General features: G+C 46.2%; 1 protein-coding gene across 4 annotated transcripts in view; it reads left to right on the forward strand.

Moving 5' to 3' along the window:
- ccdc88ab (coiled-coil domain containing 88Ab) overlaps positions 1 to 13,660 on the forward strand; it is a 117,689-nt gene that overhangs the window by 47,225 nt on the left and 56,804 nt on the right. For all 4 annotated transcript variants that reach the window (XM_056258587.1, XM_056258585.1, XM_056258586.1 and 1 more), the window contains exons 10-12: positions 522 to 680; positions 10,517 to 10,663; positions 11,333 to 11,480. In XM_056258587.1, the coding sequence (XP_056114562.1) occupies positions 522 to 680; positions 10,517 to 10,663; positions 11,333 to 11,480 (454 nt within the window). The remainder of the gene's footprint in view (positions 1 to 521; positions 681 to 10,516; positions 10,664 to 11,332; positions 11,481 to 13,660) is intronic.

The raw sequence follows: 13,660 nt of genomic DNA on the forward strand, positions 1-13,660 counted from the left end.
TTCTATCGCTGGTCTCTGCTTCTTCTCCTGTGTTTTGATCAGGAGATTCTGTACTCTTTCAGGAGATGTGTAACAGCGCCCCCTACTGTATAACAGTGAAAACACGGATAGCTGGAAAACTCCGTCAGTGGCGGGGAAAGAGTTAATGTTAGATCATTTTGCATTTGGTAAATCAAAAAGAATATTGGTTAAAACAACTCTGATAAATAAGATCATCAGAGACCCGTGTCATATATCTCTGGCTCTTACAACCGTAGGCTGCACAATCTTGTGGCATTTTAAATAAAAATTCATTAGTATAATTAGTGACTGAGCAGCATCTGAAAAGTTGCCGTGTCTGGAGCAGTCGGATGTGGTATATATAGATATCTATGCATGACACTGTCTGAATAATAGCAGAGATTTCATTTTTATCTATTCCAAAAATAGTTTTGTGTGTATACAAAGACTGAACTTTGTTGTAAAAAGAGACGCATTTGAAGAAGTACAGAAGTGTAATTGTGTGTGTGTGTGTGTGTCAGAACGTGCAGCTGGTGTGTGACGCGCGCTCGCTGCGGGCGTATCGGGACGAGCTCGACGCGCTCCGAGAGAAGGCCGTCAGAGTCGACAAGCTGGAGAGTGAAGTGATGCGCTACAAGGAGAAGCTCCACGACATCGAGTTCTACAGGACCAGAGTCGAGGTGCGTTCACATCACTGTGTTCACCAGGGAATTCTGGGAATGCTGTGGCGGTTATTGACTGTGTTTCCCGAGGGAATGTTGGGAATGCTGTGGCGATTATTGACTGTGTGTGTTCCCGAGGGAATGTTAGGAATGCTGTGGCGGTAATTGATTGAGTGTGTTCCCGAGGGAATGTTAGGAATGCTGTGGCGGTTATTGACTGTGTGTGTTCCCGAGGGAATGTTGGGAATGCTGTGGCGGTTATTGACTGTGTGTGTTCCCGAGGGAATGTTGGGAATGCTGTGGCGATTATTGATTGAGTGTGTTCCCGAGGGAATGTTAGGAATGCTGTGGCGATTATTGACTGTGTGTGTTCCCGAGGGAATGTTAGGAATGCTGTGGCGGTAATTGACTGTGTGTGTTCCCGAGGGAATGTTAGGAATGCTGTGGCGGTTATTGACTGTGTGTGTTCCCGAGGGAATGTTGGGAATGCTGTGGCGGTTATTGACTGTGTGTGTTCCCGAGGGAATGTTGGGAATGCTGTGGCGGTAATTGACTGTGTGTGTTCCCGAGGGAATGTTAGGAATGCTGTGGCGGTAATTGACTGTGTGTGTTCCCGAGGGAATGTTAGGAATGCTGTGGCGGTAATTGACTGTGTGTGTTCCCGAGGGAATGTTGGGAATGCTGTGGCGGTTATTGACTGTGTGTGTTCCCGAGGGAATGTTGGGAATGCTGTGGCGGTTATTGATTGAGTGTGTTCCCGAGGGAATGTTAGGAATGCTGTGGCGATTATTGACTGTGTGTGTTCCCGAGGGAATGTTAGGAATGCTGTGGCGGTAATTGACTGTGTGTGTTCCCGAGGGAATGTTAGGAATGCTGTGGCGGTTAATTGACTGTGTTTCCCGAGGGAATGTTGGGAATGCTGTGGCGATTATTGACTGTGTGTGTTCCCGAGGGAATGTTAGGAATGCTGTGGCGGTAATTGACTGTGTGTGTTCCCGAGGGAATGTTAGGAATGCTGTGGCGGTTATTGATTGAGTGTGTTCCCGAGGGAATGTTAGGAATGCTGTGGCGGTTATTGACTGTGTGTGTTCCCGAGGGAATGTTGGGAATGCTGTGGCGGTTATTGACTGTGTGTGTTCCCGAGGGAATGTTGGGAATGCTGTGGCGATTATTGACTGTGTGTGTTCCCGAGGGAATGTTGGGAATGCTGTGGCGGTAATTGATTGAGTGTGTTCCCGAGGGAATGTTAGGAATGCTGTGGCGGTTATTGACTGTGTGTGTTCCCGAGGGAATGTTAGGAATGCTGTGGCGGTAATTGACTGTGTGTGTTCCCGAGGGAATGTTAGGAATGCTGTGGCGGTTAATTGACTGTGTTTCCCGAGGGAATGTTGGGAATGCTTTGGCGATTATTGACTGTGTGTGTTCCCGAGGGAATGTTAGGAATGCTGTGGCGGTAATTGACTGTGTGTGTTCCCGAGGGAATGTTAGGAATGCTGTGGCGGTTATTGATTGAGTGTGTTCCCGAGGGAATGTTAGGAATGCTGTGGCGGTTATTGACTGTGTGTGTTCCCGAGGGAATGTTGGGAATGCTGTGGCGGTTATTGACTGTGTGTGTTCCCGAGGGAATGTTGGGAATGCTGTGGCGATTATTGACTGTGTGTGTTCCCGAGGGAATGTTGGGAATGCTGTGGCGGTAATTGATTGAGTGTGTTCCCGAGGGAATGTTAGGAATGCTGTGGCGGTTATTGACTGTGTGTGTTCCCGAGGGAATGTTAGGAATGCTGTGGCGGTAATTGACTGTGTGTGTTCCCGAGGGAATGTTAGGAATGCTGTGGCGGTTATTGACTGTGTTTCCCGAGGGAATGTTGGGAATGCTGTGGCGATTATTGACTGTGTGTGTTCCCGAGGGAATGTTAGGAATGCTGTGGCGGTAATTGACTGTGTGTGTTCCCGAGGGAATGTTAGGAATGCTGTGGCGGTTATTGATTGAGTGTGTTCCCGAGGGAATGTTGGGAATGCTGTGGCGGTTATTGACTGTGTGTGTTCCCGAGGGAATGTTGGGAATGCTGTGGCGATTATTGACTGTGTGTGTTCCCGAGGGAATGTTAGGAATGCTGTGGCGGTAATTGACTGTGTGTGTTCCCGAGGGAATGTTAGGAATGCTGTGGCGGTTAATTGACTGTGTTTCCCGAGGGAATGTTGGGAATGCTGTGGCGATTATTGACTGTGTGTGTTCCCGAGGGAATGTTAGGAATGCTGTGGCGGTAATTGACTGTGTGTGTTCCCGAGGGAATGTTAGGAATGCTGTGGCGGTTATTGATTGAGTGTGTTCCCGAGGGAATGTTAGGAATGCTGTGGCGGTTATTGACTGTGTGTGTTCCCGAGGGAATGTTGGGAATGCTGTGGCGGTTATTGACTGTGTGTGTTCCCGAGGGAATGTTGGGAATGCTGTGGCGATTATTGACTGTGTGTGTTCCCGAGGGAATGTTGGGAATGCTGTGGCGGTAATTGATTGAGTGTGTTCCCGAGGGAATGTTAGGAATGCTGTGGCGGTTATTGACTGTGTGTGTTCCCGAGGGAATGTTAGGAATGCTGTGGCGGTAATTGACTGTGTGTGTTCCCGAGGGAATGTTAGGAATGCTGTGGCGGTTATTGACTGTGTTTCCCGAGGGAATGTTGGGAATGCTGTGGCGATTATTGACTGTGTGTGTTCCCGAGGGAATGTTAGGAATGCTGTGGCGGTAATTGACTGTGTGTGTTCCCGAGGGAATGTTAGGAATGCTGTGGCGGTTATTGATTGAGTGTGTTCCCGAGGGAATGTTGGGAATGCTGTGGCGGTTATTGACTGTGTGTGTTCCCGAGGGAATGTTGGGAATGCTGTGGCGATTATTGACTGTGTGTGTTCCCGAGGGAATGTTGGGAATGCTGTGGCAGTAATTGATTGAGTGTGTTCCCGAGGGAATGTTAGGAATGCTGTGGCGGTTATTGACTGTGTGTGTTCCCGAGGGAATGTTAGGAATGCTGTGGCGATAATTGACTGTGTGTGTTCCCGAGGGAATGTTAGGAATGCTGTGGCGGTTATTGACTGTGTTTCCCGAGGGAATGTTGGGAATGCTGTGGCGATTATTGACTGTGTGTGTTCCCGAGGGAATGTTAGGAATGCTGTGGCGGTAATTGACTGTGTGTGTTCCCGAGGGAATGTTAGGAATGCTGTGGCGGTAATTGATTGAGTGTGTTCCCGAGGGAATGTTGGGAATGCTGTGGCGGTTATTGACTGTGTGTGTTCCCGAGGGAATGTTAGGAATGCTGTGGCGGTAATTGACTGTGTGTGTTCCCGAGGGAATGTTAGGAATGCTGTGGCGGTAATTGATTGTGTGTGTTCCCGAGGGAATGTTAGGAATGCTGTGCCGGTTATTGATTGTGTGTGTTCCCGAGGGAATGTTAGGAATGCTGTGGCGGTAATTGACTGTGTGTGTTCCCGAGGGAATGTTAGGAATGCTGTGGCGGTAATTGACTGTGTGTGTTCCCGAGGGAATGTTAGGAATGCTGTGGCGGTAATTGATTGTGTGTGTTCCCGAGGGACTGTTGGGAATGCTGTGGCGGTAATTGATTGTGTGTGTTCACGAGGGAATGTTAGGAATGCTGTGGCGGTAATTGATTGTGTGTGTTCCCAAGGGAATGCCGGGAATGCTGTGGCGGTTATTGATTGTGTTTCCCGAGGGACTGTTGGGAATGCTGTGGAGGTTATTGACTGTGTGTGTTCCCGGGGGAATGTTGGGAATGCTGTGGCGGTTATTGATTGTGTTTCCCGAGGGACTGTTGGGAATGTTGTGGAGGTTATTGACTGTTTCCCGAGGGAATGTTGGGAATGCTGTGGAGGTTATTGACTGTGTTTCCCAAGGGAATGCCGGGAATGTTGTGGTGGTTATTGATTGTGTTTCACAAGGGAATGCTGGGAATGTTGTGGTGGTTATTGATTGTGTTTCACGAGGGAATGCTGGGAATGTTATGGTGGTTATTGATTGTGTTTCACGAGGGAATGTTGGGAATGCTGTGGAGGTTATTGACTGTGTTTCCCGAGGGAATGCCGGGAATGTTGTGGTGGTTATTGATTGTGTTTCACGAGGGAATGCTGGGAATGTTGTGGCGGTTATTGACTGTGTTTCCCGAGGGAATGTTGGGAATGCTGTGGAGGTTATTGACTGTGTTTCCCGAGGGAATGCCGGCAATGTTGTGGTGGTTATTGATTGTGTTTGTTCCCGAGGGAATGCCGGGAATGTTGTGGCGGTTATTGATTGTGTTTCACGAGGGAATGTTGGGAATGCTGTGGTGGTTATTGATTGTGTTTCCCGAGGGAATGTTGGGAATGCTGGGGTGGTTATTGATTGTGTTTCCCAAGGGAATGTTGGGAATGCTGTGGAGGTTATTGACTGTGTTTCACGAGGGAATGCCGGGAATGTTGTGGTGGTTATTGATTGTGTTTGTTCCCGAGGGAATGCCGGGAATGTTGTGGCGGTTATTGATTGTGTTTCACGAGGGAATGCTGGGAATGCTGTGGCGGTTATTGATTGTGTTTGTTCCCGAGGGAATGCCGGGAATGTTGTGGCGGTTATTGATTGTGTTTCACGAGGGAATGCTGGGAATGCTGTGGCGGTTATTGATTGTGTTTGTTCCCGAGGGAATGCCGGGAATGTTGTGGCGGTTATTGATTGTGTTTCACGAGGGAATGCTGGGAATGCTGTGGCGGTTATTGATTGTGTTTGTTCCCGAGGGAATGCCGGGAATGTTGTGGTGGTTATTGATTGTGTTTCACGAGGGAATGTTGGGAATGCTGTGGAGGTTATTGATTGTGTTTCCCGAGGGAATGTTGGGAATGCTGTGGCGGTTATTGATTGTGTTTGTTCCCGAGGGAATGCCGGGAATGTTGTGGCGGTTATTGATTGTGTTTCACGAGGGAATGCTGGGAATGCTGTGGCGGTTATTGATTGTGTTTCCCGAGGGAATGTTGGGAATGCTGTGGAGGTTATTGATTGTGTTTCCCGAGGGAATGTTGGGAATGCTGTGGCGGTTATTGATTGTGTTTGTTCCCGAGGGAATGCCGGGAATGTTGTGGCGGTTATTGATTGTGTTTCACGAGGGAATGCTGGGAATGCTGTGGCGGTTATTGATTGTGTTTCCCGAGGGAATGTTGGGAATGCTGTGGCGGTTATTGACTGTGTTTCCCGAGGGAATGCCGGGAATGTTGTGGCGGTTATTGATTGTGTTTCACGAGGGAATGTTGGGAATGCTGTGGTGGTTATTGATTGTGTTTCCCGAGGGAATGTTGGGAATGCTGTGGCGGTTATTGATTGAGTGTGTTCCCGAGGGAATGTTGGGAATGCTGTGGTGGTTATTGACTGTGTGTGTTCCCGAGGGAATGTTAGGAATGCTGTGGCGGTAATTGACTGTGTGTGTTCCCGAGGGAATGTTAGGAATGCTGTGGCGGTAATTGATTGTGTGTGTTCCCGAGGGAATGTTAGGAATGCTGTGGCGGTTATTGATTGTGTGTGTTCCCGAGGGAATGTTAGGAATGCTGTGGCGGTAATTGACTGTGTGTGTTCCCGAGGGAATGTTAGGAATGCTGTGGCGGTAATTGATTGTGTGTGTTCCCGAGGGACTGTTGGGAATGCTGTGGTGGTAATTGATTGTGTGTGTTCACGAGGGAATGTTAGGAATGCTGTGGCGGTAATTGATTGTGTGTGTTCCCAAGGGAATGCCGGGAATGCTGTGGCGGTTATTGATTGTGTTTGTTCCCGAGGGAATGTTAGGAATGCTGTGGAGGTTATTGACTGTGTTTCCCGGGGGAATGTTGGGAATGCTGTGGCGGTTATTGATTGTGTTTCCCGAGGGACTGTTGGGAATGTTGTGGAGGTTATTGACTGTTTCCCGAGGGAATGTTGGGAATGCTGTGGAGGTTATTGACTGTGTTTCCCAAGGGAATGCCGGGAATGTTGTGGTGGTTATTGATTGTGTTTCACAAGGGAATGCTGGGAATGTTGTGGTGGTTATTGATTGTGTTTCACGAGGGAATGCTGGGAATGCTGTGGAGGTTATTGACTGTGTTTCCCGAGGGAATGCCGGGAATGTTATGGTGGTTATTGATTGTGTTTCACGAGGGAATGTTGGGAATGCTGTGGAGGTTATTGACTGTGTTTCCCGAGGGAATGCCGGGAATGTTGTGGTGGTTATTGATTGTGTTTCACGAGGGAATGCTGGGAATGTTGTGGCGGTTATTGACTGTGTTTCCCGAGGGAATGTTGGGAATGCTGTGGAGGTTATTGACTGTGTTTCCCGAGGGAATGCCGGCAATGTTGTGGTGGTTATTGATTGTGTTTGTTCCCGAGGGAATGCCGGGAATGTTGTGGCGGTTATTGATTGTGTTTCCCGAGGGAATGTTGGGAATGCTGTGGTGTAGGGCTGGGCGATTAAACGATAACGATATGTATCGCGATAGACACGTGATCGATATCAATAAAAAATGTGTTCGATAAAACGTTCGATAATTATTATTTTTTTCTTCGTCGGAAGAAACCACAGGTTGCGAAGCAAGTTTGCATTAACAAAGGCACTCGCTCTCTGGTAACCTAGCAACGTAGGGAGTGACAAGCTCAGGCAATCATGTAACGTGTCAGTTTGGTTGCGCCATCAAAAAAAAAGAAAAAAGTTTGGTTCCGCCATCGTTGTCTCGTGCTGCTGGGTTCCTCTTCAGTAACCGGCGATTGATAAGCAGAAAATGAGTGCCCTTCATCTGCATGCCATGCAGGCTAGAATTGCGAAACATTATTGGATAATTCGCTCTATTCGCGTTTGATGTGAACACAGCATAATGAACAGGCTGCGATGTCAAGATTGCAATGCTGGAGTGTGTGTGTGTGTGTGTGTCCGACTCCGCGCGCGCGAGAGAGAGAGGCACGAGAGAGAGAGACACGCGGGCGCGATCGAACAGTGGAGACATAAAAACATACTCCGTCATTTTGTTAATACAGGACATCAGTCAGTCTGCAAAGTGTTTACAATATTTGTGTAGGCCTATACTCGCAATAAAACACAACATTGTCCTTTTTGTCACACTGTATTTCTTGTCAAACTGTAGCCTACAACTGTACACACCGTTTTAAAAGCAAAACATATTTATCCAACCCCTTTGTAAAACAGTCTGTGTGTTCCATCTTTTGGACATTCATCATATCGCATTGGTTTTCATTTCTTGCCCTCAAAACAGAGCACTAATCTGTTTATTTTTAAGTTACACATTGATTAAAAAAGAAAATTAAATTTATTGGTAGTATTATTTTATACGGAAATCAATTATTTATAATTCTGATGAGAATAAAGTTAGGGTTAATTAAAATTAAGGAAAACAAATATATTGATCTGAAATATAGCAAATTAATTTTAAATTCATTCAGGTACAATTACCAAACATATCTCATATCTATCTTTTTATTAGTTTAATTAATAAACCAATTATATAAAACTATTATCAGTGCACTATAAATAAACTGGTTCTATGCCTTTATTAATAAAACTTATTTAAAAAATACAAGGCTTAAGACATTTATAAAAATGCCTAATATATTTCTGTTTTGCTTTTTACTCCATTGTACCGAAATCGTACCGAACCGTGATGTCTCAAAAAAGAAATCAAGCAGGGGGCACGTATGATCACAACCCCCCACCACCCCCGTCCCGCCGCGCCACTGTCACCTTTTTTACTCTGAGGAGTTTGCAGGTCTGATTGTGAATTTAGACTTATGTTTACATTCTAATTATTTGAGTTTTCCATGGTTGTGTTGACATTTCTGTCTTGGGATTGTAATCAGAGGAAGGGTAAGTTTAAAATAAAAATGTTTAAATGTAATATATTTTTTCTCCTGGTCCTTATTTTAAATGGGTCATAAAAAAATCAATAATTATCGATATCGACCGATATGAAACACTGATATCGTGATACAGTTTTCAGCCATATCGCCCAGCCCTACTGTGGTGGTTATTGATTGTGTTTCCCGAGGGAATGTTGGGAATGCTGGGGTGGTTATTGATTGTGTTTCCCAAGGGAATGTTGGGAATGCTGTGGAGGTTATTGACTGTGTTTCACGAGGGAATGCCGGGAATGTTGTGGTGGTTATTGATTGTGTTTCACGAGGGAATGCTGGGAATGCTGTGGCGGTTATTGATTGTGTTTGTTCCCGAGGGAATGCCGGGAATGTTGTGGCGGTTATTGATTGTGTTTCACGAGGGAATGCTGTGGCGGTTATTGATTGTGTTTGTTCCCAAGGGAATGCCGGGAATGTTGTGGCGGTTATTGATTGTGTTTCACGAGGGAATGCTGGGAATGCTGTGGCGGTTATTGATTGTGTTTGTTCCCGAGGGAATGCCGGGAATGTTGTGGTGGTTATTGATTGTGTTTCACGAGGGAATGCCGGGAATGTTTTGGCGGTTATTGATTGTGTTTCACGAGGGAATGCTGGGAATGCTGTGGCGGTTATTGATTGTGTTTCCCGAGGGAATGTTGGGAATGCTGTGGAGGTTATTGATTGTGTTTCCCGAGGGAATGTTGGGAATGCTGTGGCGGTTATTGACTGTGTTTCCCGAGGGAATGCCGGGAATGTTGTGGCGGTTATTGATTGTGTTTCACGAGGGAATGTTGGGAATGCTGTGGTGGTTATTGATTGTGTTTCCCGAGGGAATGTTGGGAATGCTGGGGTGGTTATTGATTGTGTTTCACGAGGGAATGTTGGGAATGTTGTGGTGGTTATTGATTGTGTTTCACGAGGGAATGTTGGGAATGTTGTGGTGGTTATTGATTGTGTTTCACGAGGGAATGTTGGGAATGTTGTGGTGGTTATTGATTGTGTTTCACAAGGGAATGCCGGGAATGCTGTGGAGGTTATTGACTGTGTTTCCCGAGGGAATGCCGGGAATGTTGTGGTGGTTATTGATTGTGTTTCATGAGGGAATGTTGGGAATGCTGTGGAGGTTATTGATTGTGTTTCCCGAGGGAATGTTGGGAATGGTGTAGCGGTTATTGATTGTGTTTGTTCCCGAGGGAATGCCGGGAATGTTGTGGCGGTTATTGATTGTGTTTCACGAGGGAATGCTGGGAATGCTGTGGCGGTTATTGATTGTGTTTCCCGAGGGAATGTTGGGAATGCTGTGGAGGTTATTGACTGTGTTTCCCGAGGGAATGTTGGGAATGCTGTGGAGGTTATTGATTGTGTTTCCCGAGGGAATGTTGGGAATGCTGTGGCGGTTATTGATTGTGTTTGTTCCCGAGGGAATGCTGGGAATGTTGTGGCGGTTATTGATTGTGTTTCACGAGGGAATGCTGGGAATGCTGTGGCGGTTATTGATTGTGTTTCCCGAGGGAATGTTGGGAATGCTGTGGCGGTTATTGACTGTGTTTCCCGAGGGAATGCCGGGAATGTTGTGGTGGTTATTGATTGTGTTTCACGAGGGAATGTTGGGAATGTTGTGGTGGTTATTGATTGTGTGTGTCACGAGGGAATGTTGGGAATGTTGTGGTGGTTATTGATTGTGTTTCACGAGGGAATGTTGGGAATATTGTGGTGGTTATTGATTGTGTGTGTCACGAGGGAATGCCGGGAATGTTGTGGCGGTTATTGATTGTGTTTCACGAGGGAATGCTGTGGAGGTTATTGACTGTGTTTCCCGAGGGAATGCCGGGAATGTTGTGGTGGTTATTGATTGTGTTTCATGAGGGAATGTTGGGAATGCTGGGGTGGTTATTGATTGTGTGTCACGAGGGTGATGGCTGATTTTGATGGCTGTTATGATTATATGTGTTCATGCAGGAATTGAAGGAGGACAATCAGGTTCTGCTGGAGACCAAAAGCATGCTGGAGGATCAGCTGGAGTCATTCAAAGCTCGATCTGATAAACATCATGAGCTGGAGAAGGAAAATCTGCAGCTTAAAAACAAGATCCACGACATGGAGATGGTGAGAGAGCATATAGATCAAACGTATTTTTAAACAGCACTGTAGAGTAGAGATCGACCGATGTTGATTTTTTTAGTACTGATATGATTATTTGGAAGTTTATGTGCCCGATAAGCAGAACTGTTAATTGTTTTTTTTTTCTTTTCTGTTTTTGACACAGTTATAACAACAGCGCTGAAATGAACAAACTATTTTATTTAACACTTTTTTTCAATACTGTAATTTGTTTTTTCACTCCCTCCTTGCAAACCAAACCAAACAACTCTTATTTTGGTCTGAATTAAAGTGCAAAACAAAAAATGTGTACTCACTAAAGTTTCTTTTTAAATAAAATATTTTATCAGGTGAACAAACAGTTTACAAATAAAGCATGTAAAGATTATTTTAACAATAAAAAAATAAATATATATATTTATTCTTAACTGCCTAAATAAAAAAAGCATTGCTACTTTAGTGTAGCTTAGTAATCACAGTTACATCTTTCTATTTTGTTGCAACAGCAGCAACACGATTGGCAATAAGCAAAATAAATGTACAAAGTCTGTTTTCAAACGGAGAACATAAATAAATGACAGGACAGTCTATCAACTTTGCATAAATATAATGATCTGTTTTAAACCGAAGATGTGCAGTATGCTAGTCCTGATATATGATGGTGTTGTGTTGCAGGAGCGGGACATGGACCGGAAGCGCATGGAGGAGCTGATGGAGGAGAACCTGACGCTAGAGATGGCTCAGAAACAGAGCATGGACGAGTCTCTGCACCTGGGCTGGGAACTGGAGCAGCTCTCAAAGACCACACCTGAGCTGACTGAAGGTACAAACACACCTGAGCTGACTGAAGGTACAAACACACCTGAGCTGACTGAAGGTACAAACACACCTGAGCTGACTGAAGGTACAAACACACCTGAGCTGACTGAAGGTACAAACACACCTGAGCTGACTGAAAAACACACCTGAGCTGACTGAAGGTACAAACACACCTGAGCTGACTGAAGGTACAAACACACCTGAGCTGACTGAAGGTACAAACACACCTGAGCTGACTGAAGGTACAAACACACCTGAGCTGACTGAAGGTGCAAACACACCTGAGCTGACTGAAGGTACAAACACACCTGAGCTGACTGAAGGTGCAAACACACCTGAGCTGACTGAAGGTACAAACACACCTGAACTGACTGAAGGTACAAACACACCTGAGCTGACTGAAGGTACAAACACACCTGAGCTGACTGAAGGTACAAACACACCTGAGCTGACTGAAGGTGCAAACACACCTGAGCTGACTGAAGGTACAAACACACCTGAGCTGACTGAAGGTACAAACACACCTGAGCTGACTGAAGGTGCAAACACACCTGAGCTGACTGAAGGTACAAACACACCTGAGCTGACTGAAGGTACAAACACACCTGAGCTGACTGAAGGTGCAAACACACCTGAGCTGACTGAAGGTGCAAACACACCTGAGCTGACTGAAGGTACAAACACACCTGAGCTGACTGAAGGTACAAACACACCTGAGCTGACTGAACGAACAAACACACCTGAGCTGACTGAAGGTGCAAACACACCTGAGCTGACTGAAGGTACAAACACACCTGAGCTGACTGAAGGTGCAAACACACCTGAGCTGACTGAAGGTACAAACACACCTGAACTGACTGAAGGTACAAACGCACCTGAGCTGACTGAAGGTGCAAACACACCTGAACTGACTGAAGGTACAAACACACCTGAACTGACTGAAGGTACAAACACACCTGAGCTGACTGAAGGTGCAAACACACCTAAACTGACTGAAGGTGCAAACACAACTGAGCTGACTGAAGGTACAAACACACCTGAACTGACTGAAGGTACAAACACACCTGAACTGACTGAAGGTGCAAACACAACTGAGCTGACTGAAGGTACAAACACACCTGAACTGACTGAAGGTACAAACACACCTGAGCTGACTGAAGGTGCAAACACACCTGAGCTGACTGAAGGTGCAAACACACCTGAGCTGACTGAAGGTACAAACACACCTGAGCTGACTGAAGGTACAAACACACCTGAGCTGACTGAAGGTGCAAACACACCTGAGCTGACTGAAGGTACAAACACACCTGAGCTGACTGAAGGTGCAAACACACCTGAGCTGACTGAAGGTACAAACACACCTGAGCTGACTGAAGGTGCAAACACGCAAACACACCTGAGCTGACTGAAGGTGCAAACACACCTGAGCTGACTGAAGGTGCAAACACACCTGAGCTGACTGAAGGTATAAACACACCTGAGCTGACTGAAGGTGCAAACACACCTGAGCTGACTGAAGGTACAAACACACCTGAGCTGACTGAAGGTGCAAACACACCTGAGCTGACTGAAGGTGCAAACACACCTGAGCTGACTGAAGGTACAAACACACCTGAGCTGACTGACGGTACAAACACACCTGAGCTGACTGAAGGTACAAACACACCTGAGCTGACTGAAGGTACAAACACACCTGAACTGACTGAAGGTGCAAACACACCTGAGCTGACTGAAGGTGCAAACACACCTGAGCTGACTGAAGGTGCAAACACACCTGAGCTGACTGAAGGTACAAACACACCTGAGCTGACTGAAGGTACAAACACACCTGAGCTGACTGAAGGTACAAACACACCTGAGCTGACTGAAGGTACAAACACACCTGAGCTGACTGAAGGTGCAAACACGCAAACACACCTGAGCTGACTGAAGGTGCAAACACACCTGAGCTGACTGAAGGTGCAAACACACCTGAGCTGACTGAAGGTACAAACACACCTGAGCTGACTGAAGGTATAAACACAACTGAGCTGACTGAAGGTGCAAACACACCTGAGCTGACTGAAGGTGCAAACACACCTGAGCTGACTGAAGGTGCAAACACACCTGAGCTGACTGAAGGTACAAACACACCTGAGCTGACTGAAGGTACAAACACACCTGAGCTGACTGAAGGTATAAACA

Source organism: Rhinichthys klamathensis, unplaced genomic scaffold (assembly GCF_029890125.1).
Source record: "Rhinichthys klamathensis goyatoka isolate OS25496 unplaced genomic scaffold, OSU_Roscu_1.1 h1tg000155l_1, whole genome shotgun sequence".
In the NCBI taxonomy this organism is placed as follows: domain Eukaryota; kingdom Metazoa; phylum Chordata; class Actinopteri; order Cypriniformes; family Leuciscidae; genus Rhinichthys; species Rhinichthys klamathensis.